At 50.1% G+C, this 20,369-nt stretch overlaps 2 protein-coding genes across 9 annotated transcripts in view; both read right to left on the bottom strand.

Moving 5' to 3' along the window:
• Nucleotides 1-1,912: 1,912 nt before the first annotated feature.
• On the bottom strand, nt 1,913-9,898 carry mphosph8 (M-phase phosphoprotein 8). Of its 2 annotated transcripts, none has more exons than XM_035523013.1 (14): nt 9,685-9,898; nt 7,040-7,189; nt 5,853-6,872; nt 5,621-5,711; nt 5,138-5,506; nt 4,627-4,749; nt 4,370-4,458; nt 3,915-4,055; nt 3,675-3,761; nt 3,385-3,539; nt 3,117-3,274; nt 2,752-2,876; nt 2,353-2,436; nt 1,913-2,255 (listed from the first exon to the last, which is right to left on the bottom strand). In XM_035523013.1, exons 1-14 carry the CDS (start codon nt 9,784-9,786, stop codon nt 2,214-2,216), a joined length of 2,736 nt encoding a protein of 911 aa, XP_035378906.1. In that variant the 5' UTR covers nt 9,787-9,898; the 3' UTR covers nt 1,913-2,213. The 2 variants fall into 2 exon arrangements, with proteins under 2 accessions (XP_035378906.1, XP_035378907.1); XM_035523014.1 differs by having other exon boundaries at nt 2,353-2,410.
• Nucleotides 9,899-11,270: 1,372 nt separating this feature from the next.
• aff3 (AF4/FMR2 family, member 3) overlaps nt 11,271-20,369 on the bottom strand; it is a 15,735-nt gene continuing 6,636 nt past the window's right edge. For 6 of the 7 annotated variants that reach the window (XM_027027936.2, XM_035522795.1, XM_035522793.1 and 3 more), the window contains 12 exons: nt 20,052-20,235; nt 16,241-18,142; nt 16,030-16,154; nt 15,418-15,547; nt 14,736-14,869; nt 14,572-14,635; nt 14,256-14,392; nt 13,726-13,797; nt 13,204-13,297; nt 12,958-13,007; nt 12,657-12,853; nt 11,271-12,411 (listed from right to left, as the gene is read on the bottom strand). In XM_027027936.2, coding sequence (XP_026883737.2) covers nt 12,290-12,411; nt 12,657-12,853; nt 12,958-13,007; nt 13,204-13,297; nt 13,726-13,797; nt 14,256-14,392; nt 14,572-14,635; nt 14,736-14,869; nt 15,418-15,547; nt 16,030-16,154; nt 16,241-18,142; nt 20,052-20,235 — 3,211 coding nt within the window. In that variant the 3' untranslated portion in view covers nt 11,271-12,289. Of the gene's footprint in view, nt 12,412-12,656; nt 12,854-12,957; nt 13,008-13,203; nt 13,298-13,725; nt 13,798-14,255; nt 14,393-14,502; nt 14,636-14,735; nt 14,870-15,417; nt 15,548-16,029; nt 16,155-16,240; nt 18,143-20,051; nt 20,236-20,369 lie in introns of those variants that run through there. The other variant, XM_035522797.1, reaches the window with a different exon arrangement.

Genomic DNA, 20,369 nt, shown 5'->3' with positions numbered 1-20,369 from the left:
ACTCCAACATGTATTCATGTGTTATAATTTGAATACTTAGCAGAGGGTCCTTACTAGCGTGTCCTAAACTGTTAATACACCAATAGTCCAGCATGGCAGTAGGAGGAATACACACAGCGTACGTGGAAAGCCTTACCTGAGCCCTGGCTTGTTATCCAGCTTTACATTTAGACTTTTCTGAAAGCTAGAGGATGGCATTACACACCTAGGTTATGTACCTTGGGTCATGACAGTTGTGCTCATGCAGAACTTGGTGAATATTAATCACTAAAATGAATAATCTACATCTTATCTTTTTGTTCTGAAGGACCCTCTCACATATATATCACATCACTCTAAAAAGTCAATATTATTGTATTTGAGAATGGGGTAATAAACATGTGTTCATTTCCCTCCATTACAGAGACCTGGAAAATTGCTAAGATTAATAAGATTAATGCCATAGATTGATTAATAGATGATTAGATCTGCTTCTTCCTGAACTAAGATTACAAGATCAACATACCTCCCCATAAATTTAGAACCTCATCGTGTGCTTGACAGTGTGAGATGATCTTGAGAGGATATTGAGATGAAATTACCATCAAAGGTCTCAGGATTAAGAATACCACCAAAATACCCAAGATGAACAGAAATGACATCACTGTTAGATAAACACCTGACGAAGCTGTGAATGACGGGCAAGCGTTCACATGCAGATACAGATGAAACTCACAGAGGCTTGAGTTCATGCTTCTAAATGTGACATGCAGGTCTTTACCAAAAGAGTCAGAATATCTATACTATGAAAAAAAATTTATCCCAACTACAAAGTCAGATCTCTTTTGGAAGGTTCTAATAAAGTAAGCAACAAAAATTATTTATTATGGAAACATATGTAGTTTACTTGAGGAAGCCAAGCTATGCGCATTCACACACACACACACACACACACACACACACACACACACACACACACACACACACACACACACACACACACACACACACACACACACACACACACACACACACACACACGCCAGGTGGAGACGACATTAAAACCACGAGATATTCATCACTGTATCCAGAAGAATCTCAGGCGTAGTGGCCTGAGATTTACATCTCGGATGTAAAGCCCAAATGTGAATCGGTCTAGACTTTGATTGACCGCGGGTGAGAAGTGAAAATGAAAACACAAGCTGTTAAATATTTGTTCATATTACCTGTGTTTCAGATAGTCTCTTGTCCATCTCTCACCAGCCAATATAAATCAAATGACAAGAAAGCTAAACCAAAACAGAATATGCCTTCTGCCACACATACCTTTGAACAAATGCAGAGAAAAGTGTCTGAAAAAAAAAAAAAAATCAAACTGAAATCAACACAAATGGAGATCATCCTAATATTAATGGTAGCGTTTATTATTTCGAAACAAACTGCATTATTAGACATGGCTCTTCTCTCCAATAAGCAGTTAACAGCCCTTATCCATCCACACACACCCACACGCACACGCACCCACCCACACCCACACACCTACACCCACACACACACGGGTCGAACTCAAGGCCATTAGCATAGTACGCATCATACAGAAACCATCCTTCTCTTGCAGTCTGCCCAAAATATCCATTACGTTCAGTGTAAAATAACAGAATTAATTAGTAAAGTCTCAATTACATGCAGGACTCTTCACTGGAAGATTCAGTCTCATCTTGGTCCCACAAAGTTAACACAGGGGGCAAGAAGTACTCACCGACATGCTCTCATTCCTACACAAATGCGCACACGCACACCAAGTCCATTATTATAAACAGCAATGACAAAGGACTGTGGGTGAATCTGGAGTGATAAATTATTGTATTTAAAAAGAAGAAAATAACTTTACAAACAGATTTACAAATGAACAGTAGAACCTTACACCATTGTCCATCTTGTACAGATTCTGACTTTTGCAAAAAGAGGCTATCCAAAATGTTTGGACACGTCAGAAATCCTTTTAACTCAAAGCATTTCTGACACTTTACTGAGTGTGTGCCTCAGAGATCGCTATGAAAAGCAGGTAGTGTCTCTGGGCCTTTCTTTCCGGGTGATTAACCATAACGGACACCGAGCGTGTAGTGCCTCTTCTGCTTGGTCTGCCTTGTGACAGAGAGCGGAGGTTTGGGAAATGACTCTCTCGGACTCGGGGACTCGGGTTCTGGGCTGGAGTCTGACTGGGTTTTGGGGCCTCACTGCAGCTGGACTCTGTAGGCACCAATGAGAAGTTTAACCTGTGGACACAAAGTAAGATTCATACCGATTAGAACGTCACCCTCACGTGCGCGTGTTTGTGTCACTGGACTCCCCGACACACCCGCGCTCCCTTACCTTGGCGGTCGGCGACTCGGCTAGGCGAATGAAGAGCTTGTTTGTTCCTTGAACCGGGCTAAAGGAATAAATAAAGTGGCTATCCTGTCAGGGGAAGGGCACACAGAGTCAGATGGCCTGCAGATGGCCTGCTAAGGCAGAAATAGTCAAACGACTAGGTCCAGGTCCGGGAGATTTATCCCAGTTTTTGCCCAGTTACATGACTTGTTCAGTAAATTACGACTGCTCACTCGGTTTGGACCCAATCTGAACATCCCTGGCCTAAGTCCATAAATGTTTAACGTTACATCGGTATGTAACATTGGTACAGTCTAAAATAACAGAATAAAGTTGAAAGGAGAGAGAGGAGGGTAGGACAGAGCGTGAACAGGTGCTGAAACAGCGTGGTGACGGGCTTACGAGGAAGATGGGCAGCTGGAACTTGTCGTTGAGGATGACGGCGTGGACGCTGCAGGGGCCACAGAGCCGGGCAGTGATCTCACTCATGAAGTTCGCGTGGAAGATGAACAGCAGCACACCCGATCCTGCCACGCACGCAGCCACGCACACACACGACACCCATCAACGCGGCGTTTCCCGGCCAGTCCCTGTTTACGCTCCAACCTGGATCCCAACATGGCAGCACGAGGCCGTCAGCGTTCTGCTCTGTTCGGTTCAGCTGTGTTGGGTGCAGGGACGGAGCAAAACCTGCTGACCGTCTGGAATCCCTGAAGACTGGCTTGGGAAACTGCAGATTTACGGCGGTCCAGTGTCCGAGTCCTTACCCTCTCCAGGTGCCTGTTGTGGGGGTTTGTAGTTGAACTCCAGCGAGACATCCGGCCCCTCGCACAGACGATGGCAGGCGAGAGGGAACACTGGCTCCAGCAGGGCCAGCCGCGTCTCGAAGTACGCACGGATCGTCTCCTCCGCCACGGTCAGCAGACTGTAAAACACAGAGGAAATCACACCATGTCTCCACACAATCTCTCAGGGTTCAGGAAACGTGTGCAGATGATCAGAATCTGGCAGTTTCTGGGTCCACGGCATGCTCACGTCTCAATGTGGTCTTTGATGAGGTCGTACACCATCAGGTTGTTGCTGAGCTTGGCAAAGTGCAGGGCAGTGTTCTTGTGCTTGGACAGGATGTTGCAGTCTGCCCCGCACTCCAGCAGGAGGCGCACTACGTCTGCGTTTCCCCTCTTACATGCCTAACGACGGAGGACAGACCGAAAGCCTGTTAAAACTCTCAGCCGTTAGCCACATTAGTTGCAGGAAAACGCGGTATAGAAGTGTGTTGTATTTTAATTTGTCAGATGACTACATGACGGCAAGTCTCTCGTCACCTTCATGAGGGCAGTCTCCCCGCCCAGCGTCTGAGCGTTCAGGCATGACCCAGCCTCCAGGAGAATCGCCACAGTCGTCAGGAAGTTCTGCGGAGGAGAAACGAGACGAGAGCTGGCACGGCGCTTCCCTCGACAGGCGTGACCGGTGACTGGCTGTGGGGCGCGGGGACAGAGCCGTGTGCCTGCTGCAGGCAGGGGGCTTGGTGGGGTCAGCGGGGAGGGGCGCGGTGGTCAGGTTACCTTCTCGGCAGCGTGCATGAGCGCCGTGGTGCCGTTCTTCTGCCGCCCGTTCACCTTCACGCCTTTCTTGATCAGCAGACGCAGTATGTCGTCCTGTCCCCCTGCCGCTGCCAGCATGGACAGCGACATACCACTGGAGTCCTGTAGGGGGCAGCGTGGGTTACGCTGAGAATGCATGGTGCATCGGCTGGAAGTACATACGAAGGCCTTAAAGTCACTAGCAGGCGAGGCATTCTCGTAGTGTTCACACAGCATTCAGAGATCAACGCTGGTCTTGGGCACCTTTTCAGCCAAAAAAGATCTAGCAGATCTAGAGACAACCCCAGATCTAGTTCAGAAGAGTCATGGCACTGTTTCATTGACTCTCCACTGGGACTGTATGGTGAAGAGTGTTTCCTTCACCTGGAAACACAGCCAGCAGGTAGTGCTGTCGGAGAGACGGGAGCAGTACATACCTCCTGGTCTAGATTGTAGTCCTCTTTGGAACTGAGTGCTCGTTTCACTGTCAGGTAATTCCCAGTTTTGACAGCCTCCCGTAGCTCAGCTGCGAGTGTGGACAAGAAGGGAAGGAAGTCTAAAAACGGCTGTTTATCAGAGACATGCTGCCGGGCTGGAACTGCATGATTACGACTGTGCGGAGGGAGTGTGTTTAGAGGGGTGTATGTGTGTGTGTGTGTGTGTGTGTGTGTGTGTGTGTGTGTGTAAAACCTACCGGGCGTTAAGGCGAGAGGGGAGAGATTCTCGTTCTCTCCGTTCAGGTGTTTCTGAAAGTCCTCCAGAGTCATCCAGTCAAGTTTCAGCTCCACCCCCAGGTTAAGTGACGGTGGTCCCCTGTCTATCGGAACACAAATATACGTGCAGCAAACACACACGCGCGCGCACAATCAACAAATGCAGAAGGCATTTTTTTTTTATGTTCTAGTCAAGCTTGTGCAAACTTCGACATGTCACGTTAAACGGCACGGCGCTGATCTGAGAACTGCACGGACGGTTTCATACACACGAGACGCTGTTTCAGAGTAAATCTGAGTTCAGGATGCGAAGAGGCTGTCGCAGGCCGGTGGACGTGAGCCAGGCCCTGTGCCCATATCACCCGAAACATCATCTCCCCACACCACCCTGCACGGCTAAAAATAACGGCCAACCGCGCCGCCACCAAAAGGTCTGAACGCCAGACGGCGTGTGAAGGTAGAGCGAGCCTCCCCGCCGATGGGAGTACACACCAGGAGTCTTGTCAGAGCGCTCCAGGGCGTCCTGAAGGTCCTGATTGTCATCGCAGGCGACGAGGAGGCGGGACTCGCTGTCCTCCCGCCGGCGTCTCCGTCGCTCCTTCCACCGGGCGTCCTCCGTGGACTCGGGAGACGCCACCGCCTCCACCGCAGCCCGGCGCTCCGGGCGCACCTCCTCTGCCCTCGCTCCCCTCTCCCTCTTTTTCCGCTCCTCTTCCTCCAGCCTTTCTTTCCTCCTCCGCTGCTCCTCTTCGGTCTTGGAGGCGGGCTCGTCGGACCGGTCGCCCTTCTCCGGCTCCGTCGTGCCCTTTTCCTGTTTCTCATCTGTCTCCATGGAAACAGGACTCTGACCAGCTCTTGGGCCTGGCAACGAGGAGGATTGCGGAGAATGACAAAAACAGCATTTGTAAAGATGCTGCTTCTAAGATTCAATGCACAAGGTGAGAGGCGTGTTTCGGGGACGTTTTTTTCCCTCACCCTCCTTAGTCTTCTCCGTCCTGTCAGAATCAGGCTTCAGCCCTGGAGACTCCTTCGTTAGCTTCACCTTTTTGTCAGTCTTCACTGAATTCTGAAATATGAAAAAAAAAAAAAAAAAAAAAAATGCTAATAAGATCACAGAATCTTTAGGTACACTTATCCAAAACAAACAAACAAATAAATAAATCGATCAATCAATAACCAGTAAACTGATGCACGCGGCGGCCTGTACCTTTGGCGTCGTGTGAACGGCCTGTTTCCTGGGCATGCGGTCCTTGGCCTCACATGTGAGCAGGAACTTCTCAAAGAGATTATTGGGCGCCCCGCCCCTCTCCCCGCCCTCCTCCCTCGGCTCCTCCTCTCTAGGCTTGGTCGGGGGAGCCAAGGCCACGGAAGACGAGGAGGAGGACGACACGGAGGTGTCCCTCTGCGGAGGAAGGCCGGCGTCCTGAGCCTTGCCCCTGGGCTTGGCCCGGGCGGCGTCGCCAGGCTCGGGCTCGTCCTCGCTGCGGGATGACTTGCCACCGCTCTTGCTGCTGGTCAGACTCCGCAGCTTGCCCGGGCCGCTCTCCTTTGGCGCCGGCAGTGCCGGAGGGTCCGGTTTCTTCACCTTCTTGTCCTGGGTGGGGTCTCTGAAACCCTGCGTCCTCGGCTCCGGCCTGCTCTTCTTCGGTTTGCTCGGCTCCCCGCGGGGCGCCTTCTCCGCGGTTTTGGGAGCCGTTGCTCTGGCCGGGCCGCCGTTCGGGTCGCCGGCGGCGCCGTCGTCAGCGTGCGGCTCCGACGGCGTGTCGCTCCTGTCCGTCTCTTCTCCCGAACTCTCGACCTCCCGCTTTGACTTGACCTTGACCTTGACCTTGACCTCCTTCTTCGGCCGGACCGCGTCTTTCGCCTTGCCTTCTTTCTTGTGCTTCTTGGCCACGGCCGGGCCGTCGTCATCATCTTCGTCGTCCGTCTCGATGACTCTCTTCTTGGTGTCCACTGCCTTCTCCTTCCTCGGCGGCGGCGTGGGGACCCTGTCATCCTCTTCCTCGGACTCTGGCGCGGGCAGCGGTTTGTCATCCTTCCATTTCTCCTTCTTTTTCTTCTTCTTCTTGTCCTTCGCCGTCTTCTCGTCCTCCGACTCCTCGGCGTGCTTTTTTTTTTTCTTCTTCTTCTTCATCATCATCGTCATCATCGGTGACTCTTTTGGCCGTTCTTTATCGCTCTCGCTTTCTGAGTTGGCGTCAAATAGGTCACTCTTCATAGGTAGCTTCTGGGGATGGGAAAACAAACAAACAAACAAAGATCAAAAATCTTGACATCAAGATGCATTAAGACAAATTACCCCAACGTTTCAGATTAACCTTCAAATTAAGGTTAATCCGCATAACCTGGGGGTGGACTCTGACTCAGAGGGACGAGGTGGTGAGAGAATCTCACCATGCCAGAGTCTTTCTTGGGCTTCCTCTCAGCTAGGGACCTCTCGTAGGCCAGCAACACCTCGCTGCAGTCCTCCAGGTGAGCCTGGGGCTCCCAGGTATCGTCATCTGAGGAATAATTCTTCCATCGCACGCGGTACTGCACCTCCCCCTAGAGTCCAAAAGGATGGGTCATTTTACACAGCCTGCTGCATCCTTCCAAACAACAACAACAATATTTGTGCAGTACAGCACCTAGATACAGTACAGTCGATCATTAAAAACCCATTTTCTACGCAGTCAGTCTTGGGGAAACTGTGACGTTATAAAACAACAGACAAGCACAACAGGTGTCCTCATGTAGTGTCTATTTGATTGACAGGGACTGCATTGTTGGAACCATCAGCAGTCTATTTTTGGGACACACAGGTGACTTCCATGGATGTTCATTATGCGCAAATCTTGCTAAGTAACAGTAACCAGCGGTACCGCCCGTCTGCCTGTGTTTCTGGGCAGCGCTTGAATGCTCGGCACACAATGATGTGCATTCATCTGCCTCCGAGTGGGCAGCACGGGCGTTTCCTCCCCACACCTCCTTCATCTTCGGTGATCGTTGCTTTCATGATTCATAATTGCTGTCGTGATGTCACTCCATCTTACTCTTGAACTTCAAACGCAAGCATCGACACCTGCCGTTGACCGAGACCAAGGTGTGTGCATTCTCTCAGGTGTTCTCTTCAACCGGGGTATGGTTGCGCACCTAGAGCTGTGCACAGTGCCAACGTTAAGTGTGAGGCCTCCGTTACAGAGTGCCATGTTCAGCACAGTCAATTCAGTGAAACTTGGAATGACAAACTATCCCAGAGCCCTTTCTGGCTGTGAGTTTCATCACGCAGCCACACTGTTCAGTGATAACTGGGACAACGTGCACACACACAATGACATTAATAGTACAATAGGCCAAGTCACAGAGGACATATTTGATCCATGTTCCCCATGCAAGGAGTTACTGAAGTCTTCCTCAGTCCAGGAGAACAACAAAGAGAGAAAATCTATGAAGGCAACTACTCAAAACATTCAGTTCTGGCTCCTGGACCCTTAGTCCTTCAAACTACAAGTAAAACTCAATAAAATATCAATACATCATCAACATGAGGTCAAACAAGTCATATGAACTGTTGTTTCAATTGCATTTTTTAAATGTCATTATGCAACCCTCTCCAAGTCCTGATTTACCCCAACGTTGCTACAAACACGACACGTACACATGCATTCATGCACACGCGTCCGCTCAACCACACTAAATTTTCCCGAAATGAACCAATGGGAGGAATAGTCCATTGAGTTGCAGCCCAGCTGTGCACAGACTGTGTTAGGGTTTCTTGTTACCATACTAACCTTCCACAGCACATGGCTGTAAAGCAACTGTCACTTTCTGCAGGACACTGAAGCCACATGCCATGACGGAGTGTCTCACACACTGCAACGTCTCTTCCTCCAGTACGCATTCACCCCCATCCACCCTAAACGCTTTAATGACTTGTGGGCAGATTCTGTGCTCAGGCTATCGATAAGGCCTGGCAGAAAACAGCATGCTTGCGGAAAATGCATAAATACATGCATATTTCCCTAGACACTGTCCGGACGCTGCTACCAAAGTGAGAGACACAGCCAGACCGGACTAATCAGAAACAGAATGCAAAATGCAGTTATAAACTGTCATACTGTTACTCGGCAGCCTAAAGGATCCAATAAAAGGAGCAGGTCTGCTTTGAAGTAGATCACAGAGCTACAGCAATCAGCTCGGGCTTCAGAAGGAGAGCACGTCAGGGTCTGTGCAATGATGTCATGCGACTGGGGGGGGGGTTTTGACAGGAGCCAGACTACCGTAGCCTTAAAACCCACGGGCTTAAGATAAAGTATACTTGCCGGAAAGCGTGTGCGGCTTATATGTGGGGCAAAGCTAAACGAATCCTGACTGCAGCAGGCAGGCCATTGGGGTTATATTTGAGAAAGGTATTCAACTTCAGAATCCATTTCCAATCTCGGGGACATGAGGTGTTGTTTTCCCTGACAGGTCACTAGGCTGTCCAGTGGTGACATGTCAACAGCATCGTATCAGCAAACCAGTCAGCGACTACTGGTTGATCTTGCATCGAGAATAGGACACTGGTCAACGCCGCCTTTGATAAATATACTTATATTTCATATTTCACATATCGTGCACGTTGACGTTATGTAAACAGAAAGCCCACACCTAAACAGCCAGCTAGCCCAGCTGCCGCCACAGCTAATAATGAACCGCTAGCTTTCAGGTTGCTAGCCTGTGGGAGCAAATGACTGAAATTAGCGAGCTAAGCTAGCAGCTAGACAGCTAACTAGCTAGCTAGCTAACGACAGGGTAGCTAACCCTAGCTAAGTTAGCATTCTAGCGAACGTTAACTACGAGCATTTCTGAACACTGAGGTAAACCTGCGTCCTCGGACCCGTCATCTTATGTGTCTTTCACCAGCTTTACTGGATGAACTATTACGCACTCTCTTTAAAAGAAAACCTTTAAATTCCATACGTCTGTGTCGGTTAGCGTGAGCTAACAAGATGGCATCGTAGCGTGCCCTCGGCTAGCGTTAGCGTTAGCGTTAGCTCCGTTAGCGTTAGCACACTCACGTCTGCCACCCTCATATCGATGATCTTCTCCACTTCGTACACATCCTCCGCGTCGTCTTGTTCGCTGTCGCCAGGCTCCGCTCGCTCGACGCCAGAAGCCATTTGTACACGCACAGGGTACAACGTTTGTCTGAATCGCTCAGTGTAGTTTCAGCATTGCACGACAGGCCTCGCGTTACAAAACTACTACAGCGCTCCAGCTCAGTGAGGGGAGGGGAGGGGAGGGGGGGGGGGGCTGTGGGCGGAGAGACGCGGCGGCTCATCTAGCCTGCAGAATAAGTGCAAAACGTTTGGGTTCATCTGGCCTGCAGAATAAGTGCAAAACGTTTGGGTTCATCTGGCCTGCAGGATAAGTGCAAAACGTTTGGGTTCATCTGGCCTGCAGAATAAGTGCAAAACGTTTGGGTTCATCTGGCCTGCAGAATAAGTGCAAAACGTTTGGGTTCATCTGGCCTGCAGGATAAGTGCAAAACGTTTGGGTTCATCTGGCCTGCAGAATAAGTGCAAAACGTTTGGGTTCATCTGGCCTGCAGGATAAGTGCAAAACGTTTGGGTTCATCTGGCCTGCAGGATAAGTCCAAAACGTTTGGGTTCATCTAGCCTGCAGGATAAGTGCAAAACGTTTGGGTTCATCTGGCTTGCAGGATAAGTCCAAAACGTTTGGGTTCATCTGGCCTGCAGGATAAGTGCAAAACGTTTGGGTTCATCTGGCCTGCAGGATAAGTGCAAAACGTTTGGGTTCATCTAGCCTGCAGGATAAGTCCAAAACGTTTGGGTTCATCTAGCCTGCAGGATAAGTGCAAAACGTTTGGGTTCATCTGGCTTGCAGGATAAGTCCAAAACGTTTGGGTTCATTTAGCCTGCAGGGTAAATCAGGTTGGGAGTTAGCTGTCTGAATTCTTACACACGGGTAGAAACCTCCAAACCACCTTACCGAGATGATGGATAAACCAGGAGAAATAGTCTGGACTGCAGGATAAATCCAGGGTTGGGAGTTAGCTGGTTGAATTCATACACACCATCCTACCAAGATGATGGATAAACTAGGAGAAATAGTCTAGACTTCAGCAGTCCACGATCTCAGTCTCATGTTTTTGCACGGTTTGATATGCTTTAATAGAGATCTGTTACTCTATCAGATGAAAGTCGGTTTATCGAGTTATCCATCTGAATTGGATAAAAAAGGATTTCATTTAAACCTAAAGAGGATATTCTTAGTGCATACATGTATGTCTTTTGAAAGACTAATCCCATATTATTATTTTGAAGAAAATGTGTCTACAACTAATAATTTTATAGGATAGATTTCAATTGGTCATATTAAAAACGTAAAACAAATAAATTAGCTGGTCACAGTGACCAAACAAACAGATGCTGCTTATTTAGGGAAGTGAACTCTGCTTTGGCAGTGTTGACATTGACAAAGTTGCACGGTCATACTGCCAAAAAAGTGTTTATTAACTTTTGTTTAATTAACTTTTCTTCTAACGGTCTAACTTTTCAATTATTGCATAGGCTGTGCACATGTCAAATAGCCCGACTGCTTAATGAAACAACATTATGCACACGCATAATGACAAAACAGATATTATTGCACAAAAATCTTTATAAAAATTCAGTTTTAAAAAATACACACCAACCACGTTTACAAAGCTTTTAAATGTGTCAAAAATGCACAAATAAAATAAAAAAAACCCACAAAGATAAGGAGTGTCTTCACATTATTCTTCTGGCATTTTTCGAGAACTACAAGTCACTGTTAAAAGCCACACCAGTTCCCGTTTTTTAAATATACAAAGTATTAAAATGGTAGAAAGATATTTGAAATCAGATGCTGTATAAAAATGTGGCACATTTGGCAAATAATGTACAAAAAGTAGAGAAATCCTCACAGATATCCTCACATTCTTAATGGACTCAACTTAAATACAGAATTCCCACCTTCATCATAGAGGCCTAGTCAAAGTTTAGTCAAATGTGCATACTCTAGAAGGTTAAAGAAATCAAGGTCTGCTGTTTGAGACTTGCATGAATGCTGGTTGTGTTGGTGCTATAGTGGGGAGCATAGCTGCCTTCCAAGCAGTTAACCTGGGTTTGATTCCTAGCTAAGGGATTAAGGCAGTGGTAGCTCAGTGGTTAAGGTACTTGACTTGCTGGTTCAAGCCCGACCACTGATAAGTTCCATGATCTCTGTCCAAGTTGCCAATGTTGGGCCCCTGAGCAAGACCCTTAACCCTCAATTGCTCAAGTTGTACTCAGTCATAATTATAAGTTGCTATGGATAAAAGTGTCAGCTAAATGCTGTAAATGTAAAACTGGTATCCAAACCTGCCTCAGTTAACTATTGGCTGGGGAGGAACTTGCAGACAGAAAAAAGGCTCCTTGTCTGCTCTTAAAAGGCAGCAAACCCACACCTAGTCCCCTAGTCTGCCAGCGTCTCTGAGGTCTCATAGTGGGAGCACATGACTTCTGTCCGAATACATAGCTGGTTGCTTAGAAAAACTGAAGTGATTCCATGGCAGGGTGAATGTCCAGGTTACAGTGTATCGTGTAGTACAGTACAGCATGTAGTATAGTAGAGCCCTGGTACCCCATGCCAAGGGCGTCAAGACAAATGGGCGCTGATTCGAATCCACTGCAGTCCCTGTCTGGTGTACTGAACTATATGGGCCATACTGCTGTGCAGAGTCAGGGGTCCAGTTAACGTGTTCAGATAGTTAAAGAACTCTATAGTTAGAGAGAGAGAGAGAGAGAGAGAGAGAGAGAGTGGGAAGGAGAACCAATTAAAATAATGATTACCTTTATCTTTGTAGGTCTTTTTAAAATGTTGCTAATTTTTATGTTGGTCTTCTAGCACTTGTAAAATAAATAACCTTAGTTTCTAGAATTTAGAGAACTGCAGTTAAAGTTGGTATAGGTAAAGCAGGCCACAGCACACAGGGGAGAAGACCCTGACGTGCTACCGGACTCGCCTTTGTTTTCCTTGGCCAAGGTGTCGGCCACCTCCCAATACTCATAGCTGTAGAGCACGCTGTTGGTGATATTGAGGTGGTTTGCTGCCATCTGGTGGATGCGCTGGGGAATGCTAATAAACGGGGAGGCGGAACAGCAGCCAGACGGAGGTCCCGTTAAACCGACAGGGGAGGCACAAGATGGAAGTACGTTTCCCCTGAAGAATAACACACACTCACATACTCAGTGCGTACGGCTGCAGGTCGATGTTTGAAACAAGTCCGTGGCTACAAGCGAGGTGAAGACATAATGCTGCCTTACTTTGTGGAATCATTCCAGGAAGCTTGAGTGTGAGGCACTTTTGGAGAACTCTGTAAGAACAGACACACGTAAATACCAATATAAATAAATAACCGCTCCTAACTCACATACCGTACAGCTAAGGGTGTATAAGAGGTAAACTCAACTTTGTTGTTGTTGTTTTTTTCTTCCAGTAATTTCCGTAACTATGTGCTTCTGTTCCTGAACGCCACTTTTAGATCTAAATGTTTCCAGATGTAGACGTACCTTAAAGTAGTCCAGCAGTGCTTTGGAATATTTCAGCGCATGCTCCTTCTTCAGCCGGAACATTTGCCAGTACAGGAGAGCCAGACAACGGAAACTATGATCCAGACGCACAAAGAGATTTGTTCGAAATTAAAACGGCTACCCTGCCAGACTACCATTCCTTTACACGCTTGCTTTGAGTGGCTTTAAGGCTGTGTTCAGCAGCGCCGAATGGATCGCTGACCACCCGGGTTTAAGTTGTGCGAATGTTCATGAGAGGTCCACAGAAGCAGCTCTCACTGGGTGAAGTGCTAGTAGCCTTGACCCAGCTACTAGAAAATCGCTTGAGGGTTCAATCAAAGTGGCTAGTAATGAGTGTCGGAGGTCACGCACTTGAGAGGAACCGTTCTGTCAGCTGTTATGTCCCGCATTGCAGTAAGATGGCGCTGTTGTGCCACTGGCCGACGCCGACACAAAAATAAACGGGTTAAAAAAAGACCGTGCTGGTGGCGGCCAGTTTGTGCTAGATGGTGTCATGTTTACCAGAGCACAGCCAGCTGCTTGTCCTCTTGCCTGGCTGCGGGGCCTGTGTGACTCTTCAGTCTCATGGCATATCTGCCAAAGAGAGAGAGAGAGAGTTTGTATCAACAACAGCAGCGGACACACCACTGTGAGAACTGGGCAGCGTCTGCTCCCAAACACCGAGCGCGAGTCTCCGCGCGTGCGCCAGCCTGTGTGCCAGTGCGTGCGCATGATTGTGACTGGCTACTTCATCAACTCTTGCAGTAATGAGATTCTAACGAGCGGTCCTGCAAGAATGTCTGTTAACTATAATTGGAAGTAACTCTTAACTATCCAGGAGCTGGTACTGAATGTCTTGAACAGCTCTCGTCAGAATTTTAGTCATTCTGTGACGCTGTTTTCATTGGCTAAGCAAAGCCTCCAGGAACAGCCTGCGTGGGAAACTAGATTAACAGGTGTCCACTGTCGTTTAGCCACTGCACTAACAGAAACAGAAAGAAAAGAATGGACACGGTCCGAAGAACAAAACGAGAGTTAAAGAGCACAAGCACCTTATGAGGTCCACGGTTTCTGCGTACATGGCATAAGGAGACTTGGCCTCTAGGGGGCTCTCCTCCATGGCTTTGCCACATTCCATAAAGGACAGGGCGGCATCCACATAGTTGACGGCTTTCCCCAGCTTATCCACCTGGAAGCAGGCAGGGAGAGGGAGAGGCAGGGGAAAGAGGGGTCAAAGCGCCGGCCGGGAAGATGGCGCGGGGCTCACGCGCGCTCCGCCGAGCACGTTCACGTGTGTGCCTTCGCGCGTTTGCTTTAAATGCCTCGATTTCCAGATCCGGACTGACGACTAACTAAGTGCCGACGTACCATGGCGTCCGCCCGATGTTTCAGTCGTTTGGCCTCGTGCATGTAGTATTCCACGTGGTGTGAGCTGAGGAGATAGAGAGGAAGGAGGGGGATTTGGTGGTCCGAGTGGCCGGGTCATGTACTAGACACCAGCGCTGATCCAAACACTGCAGCAGATAACTCACACGTCGGTGCAAGGCACGGTTCCTCGGGAGGTCGCTGGCTGGTTCGCTGGTGGGACCCAGGATCCAGAAGGAGGCTGCGTGTTTCCTGACATGCCAGCAAACTCTGACTCTGTCTTGGGTTGAGATCTCTGCACCTACAACGGGACAACGAGGGCTTAAATGTCATGGCTTCATCCATTATTAGGACGTGTAGGGGTGTGGAAAAAGGATTTCCACTGAAAAAAGGATTTACGTTGTCAAATTTACTGCAACAGCTATGAAAACCCTCTAAACTTACAATCGCAAACTGAGCTGTAGCTAAGCGTGCACACGCACCATGAAAGCAACAGTGTGGTGTCTTTTCAGTGGAAGCTCTGTAAAATCTGCAGTACATCATTTTAATGCATTTCCCCGTCATGAAGAAATGTTGGGCAATACAAGAAACTATTGGGCAGGAGATAAATATTTGGTCTTAGCTAATTTCCCTGTTTGGAAAAGAGAAGAAAAGAAAATGTTTTTTCTAAACACGGGGAAACGAGCCGGAATGATTGCCTGTGGTAGCCGACCATATGTTACAGATGCGGTGGGTGGAGGTTAGAGTGAAAAGGTGATTGGATCGAACAGGCGGGCGTTACCTCTCCCATCACCTGCGGCGCAAGGCGCCACGTAACGGCCCGTGTGTACCGTGGAGCGCCTTGGGTACCTGCGTTTTTTTCACGGTGGGCTCCCTGTCCCGCTGCGCCTGCTGCTGGTCGGAATTCTGCGTCTTCACGGCCGACGGGGGGGAGAGGGGGGACACGGGCCTCTTGGTGTAAAAATAATCCTCGCCATGTCTGGATATAAAGCAACCAATAATATTTCTCAAGACCTCTGGCCCGTGGTGGGCTGAAGACAGTAACCTGACACTCGTGCCCGTCCGGATGGAGCTATATTTGAGGTATTTAGACATTAAGACACAGCGAGTGCCTTTCTGAGACAGCGAGGCCCCGCATAAACGAGGAAGCCACAAGGCCTTGAGAGTTGGAATAGCGTTCGCGAGCTCGATGAATCAGCAATTTACAGTCATCACTGCAATATTCTTACATCCAGGAAATTCTATACAAATATAGACACAGAAGTGACTGACAGCTCATAATTACACTTGAAAATGTAAAATGTAAAAGTACTTCTCAAATAGCAAGTATACTGCCACTGAAACAGATTTCTCGGTGCGGTTTTCACAGGCTTCTTTGAGGGAAAAGCTGCATTACAGAATAGAAACAGTAAACTAATTGGTAAAGCGTGGGAGGGGTAAACGGAGGGTGGACGTTCATACCCGTTCTGTGGGTCGTTGCCGTGGCTCTCCTTATTCTCGCTGCCGTCGGCGTGAGAACCAGACGAGGCCTTGTCCGCGTGAAGAAGGCTTCTCTTGCTGTCTCTCGGAGCCTCTCCGTTTTCAGCCTGACAGGAAACAGACAATGCCAAGACGTCAGAGAGGTGGTTAAAGCTCGGCGCGTCTCCACGAGACGTCCTTCATCTGTCCTTACCTTACGTTTAGCCCTGGCCTCTGCTGGCTCACGGTGGTACTGGTTTCTCATGGGTGTTTTTTCTTTAGTTTTAGACGATGAAGAAGTCGATGATGATGACGAGAGCCTTCTCTGGGGAACCTCGCTCGTGCTAGGCACTCTGGTCAGGAGAGCGAGGTCTATCTTCACAACCAGATCCCTCAGGCCTCTGTGCGAGACTTTGCTAGACTGCTCTGTCCGGCCGAACGGCACCAGGGTGTAGAGTCTGTGTTTTCCCCGATGCTGCTGCCCTTTCGCCGGGGACGGATCGTCGGGCCCGGCGTGGTGGGCCGCGCACGCTCCGGACTCCGCGGGCCCGCTAGGCGCCGGAGGCCTCCGCTTCGAAATGGGCCTCCGGCTGGATGTGGAGTCCGCGGGGACCTTGGCGACGTTCGGGGGCGGGCCAGGCTCGGAGTCAGACTCCGAGGAAGACTCTGAGGAAGAGGACGAGGGGGAGGACGAGGACGAGGAGGAGGAGGAGGAAGATCTGCGAGTGACCGCGAGCGCCGGGTTGGGTGGTGAGAGAGGCGGAGAAGGGTTGGAACCTACGGCTCCGGGGTGGGAGGAGCTTTCCTCGCAGCTCCGCCTCCTCTTCCTTTCTCTGGGCTCCGCCCACTCAGGTCGGCCGCGCTCGCGGGGGTGGTGCTGGCTGTTAGTGTGGGGTCTCTGCTTGGGCTGTACCGCTCGCCACTCCACATGATGCCCCTTCTTCCTCTTCTTCCTCGTCCTCTCCTCCTCCTCGTCCTCCCCCGCAGAGCTCCGGACCCGGCGCTGGTTTACGAGCTGCTCCTCCGCCAGTCTCCCCCGCCTCTGGGCCTCAGCGACTCGGACCGGGGCTGCACCCTGGGCCTGCCCCCTCTCTCTGGCCTTCGGTTCCTTCTGAAAGGGCCCGAGGACGGGCGCAGGGACCTCTCTGGTCTTACCCTTCGGCTTCGGGCTGGGAGTCCGTCTTGATGCTGGCTTGGACAGAGGCCGGTCTGCGGCGTCTGGGTCAGGCCCGTGGGCGGGGCGACTGCTCGTCTCGCCGGGGGCGGCGTGCTTGGGTTTGGGGGTGGAGCTATGTTTCGGCTTGGCGTTTAAACCGAATTTGCTCTTAGCATCGGCGTGTGTGTGGCTGCGCTGGGTGCTGGGGGCGGCGGAGGACGGATGCCCGGATTTTGCTTTCGGGCTTGGCCCGGAACTGTACCCCGTCCGATGCCTTGGACTGGAATTTGGCGCCGGACTGGATCTGGTTCTGCTCGGGCCTTTGGGCCGGTGTGGAGTCTCGCTGTGAGCGGAGCTGTGCTTGGCGTGGTGCTTGGGAAAAGCAGGCGGTCTGGAATCTTTGGGCCTTGGCTCATTAATACGCTGCGCCCTGTGGTCCGGACACGGCCTCGCCTTAGGCCGACACGCGGGACCGGAGGCGAGAGTAGGCCGTGCCGGAGGCCTGGGGGTTTCCCGGTGAGCGGGACCCCGGTGACAGGAGGTGAGCCTGGGAGAGGCAGAGGCAGGGGCGAGGCTGGGGCTTTTGGGTGGGTGAAGGGGCAGAGGGCTTGGACTACGGTTCCCCTGCGGGCTGGCACCAGGGCTGGGGCAAACACTTGGCACGGGGCTGTTTCCGGGGCTGTTTCCGGGGCTTGGGCATGTGCTGTACCCTGGACTGGAGTAAGGACTCTGTCTGTAGTCAAACTGAGGGCTGGGCACAGGACTGTATCTAGGGCTGTAGTCCTGTCTGGACCCCAGGCTCGGATCACGCTCCCAGTATCTCCCGGGAGACAGGCCTGGGCTGGACCGGAAGGCGGCACTGGAACTCGGACCGCCTCTGAGCTCGCGATCGACTGACGGACGGTTCTTGCGAACTTTCTCGAACCACTTGTCTAGCTGCCAGTGTGTGACTGATGGGTCCTGTTTGTGGAGAACGAAGAGATGAAGTAAAAATAAAAAGTTCACTATCAATGTTACAACATTACAGTCATATTGTAATATTGCTCCTTAATTAAACGGTATCGTATAGTAAGTAAGAACAATAAAGCTCATTCTGTTACGTCATTGTTATTATTATAGAATTACTATAACCAAAATTTATTTTGCAACATGTATATGAAAGTGTGGTAAAATGGATAGCACAACACTCCATTACAGCACAGTACCCTGAAAACACAGAGATTTTGAAATATTAAAATTGATCCTTAGAAGCATTAAGAGGCTAAGTGAACTGTGAAACACTGGCAACCCGTGTAAATTCATACATAACCCAGTTCATTTCTTTGTGAAACACTGGCAACCCTTGTAAATTCATATATATCTATACCTTTTATAACCCAGTTCAGTAATGGCATGACGGACCCTTGAACCATTAGAGATGGCCAGACTGCTAATGCCAGAAGACCACAGGGTTTAACAAATTCACGACATTGTTAAAAAGCACATATACACTTATTGTTATACGGCAGATGTCATGAAATAATCTGCTTGTAACTGAAAGAATTCACATGGGTGAGAAAGCAAGACAAATTGGTTTCAAGCGCGGACTCTTTGACATGAAGATTCAAATGACTCAGAGAGGACTATGTAAACACAGAGAGAGAGAGAGAGAGAGAGAGAGAGAGAGAGAGAGAGAGAGAAAACAAACATTACTCCTTCAGCTCTTTCATCACCCTGCCTAACCAATACGGGTCTCTACACCTTTAACAGTTTAACAGTATAACAGCACTCGTCACGCTGATCCCAGCTACAACTCCCTCCATTTAACCCTGATATTCCAGACATTATACGACAGATTTCTGTTCCACCGCGGTACACAATGACCATACCCTTAATGGCTTTACCTCAAAACTTCACAAAAGTAAAGGCGTACTTGTGTTAGGTGGAAATGGGATAATACTCACTTGCAGGCACACTTAGGAATGAGGGCAGTCTAGTTCCCTGATTCCCTCTGGTAGCTGACCAGTGCTAATTTAAACCTCTTCTCCTCTACTCAAACACCCACCCTTCCTCATCCCTCTCTCCTTCCAGAAAAGACACTACATCTCTTGTGCTCTCTCTCTCTCTCTCTTCCCCCACCTCTCTCTCTCTCTCTCTCTCTCCCTCCCTCCCTCCCTCCCGTCCTGCTCTACCTGGAATCGCGTGCCGTTTCCGAGCCTTCCTCACAGACACTCCATGGCTGCACGTAGATGAAAACCACATGCGGTTCCGTCCTTGCGCGCCCCAACAGCTCCCGCGCGCCGCGTGCTCTGTGCCGAGGCAGGTCGAGCGGATCGCACAGGCACCTTCATTCATACGGCCGAGCAGGTCCACAGTAGCCGGACCCCCCCCCCCCACACACACAGCCACCCTGCGCCTCCGCCAACAATTAGCCCCTCCAGCCCTCCTCAAACACAGATCTGTTCCCCTCTGCAACCCTACACCTCTGCTTAAAGACACACGGGAAGGAAAACGTACAGCGAGCGGAATTCTCTAGGGCCGTGCAGAGCGGCTAGGACCCACAGCTAAAGATCCTGAGTCCGGGTGCGTCACAGAGCGCCTTGTTCCGTCCCTCTGCCTGTGTTGTGGCCCACACGCCTGGCTCTTCAGTTCGCAGGGTGTCCACTCGCCAACGTGACAGCATGCTCCTAAATTCTCAGAGGCCTGAGCCTCCCACCCCCACCCCAATCCACCCCCCCCGCCTCCGCCTCTGAAGTCTCACTCGCATTCCTCGCCCCCTAGTCATTCCCAGAGCTTCCTCCTTCCCACTCCACCCAACATCCATACCTCCACCGCCCACCCGAAGCAGCTGCTGCTCCGGAGAAAGCCGGGCAACGTGGGTAGGGGGTACCTGTCTGCCGGGGGCCAGGGTGGGTGGCTGGCAGGGTGACCCAGACCGGGGCTGTTCTCCGGGGCTCGGGCTGCGTGAACATCGGCCGCTGCTCTCTGACTCACTGGAAGAGTCCGACGCCGAGGAACCCGAGGTGGAATGTCTCACCCTCCCGCTATGTGTGTATGCCCTCTGTCCCGCCAGGCTGTCGCACACACACGCGTACACAAACACACATTACATTCATCTGGCAGACAGTTTCATCCAAAGCAATGATAAAACACATATTGCTGATACAGGATTCATTAAATGGCTGACAATGTATAAGTAATCCAGGAC

This window comes from Electrophorus electricus, chromosome 25, assembly GCF_013358815.1.
Source record: "Electrophorus electricus isolate fEleEle1 chromosome 25, fEleEle1.pri, whole genome shotgun sequence".
NCBI classification, from domain to species: Eukaryota; Metazoa; Chordata; class Actinopteri; order Gymnotiformes; family Gymnotidae; genus Electrophorus; species Electrophorus electricus.
Note: the sequence above shows the minus strand (reverse complement) of the source record. Positions and strands in the feature narration are given on the sequence as shown.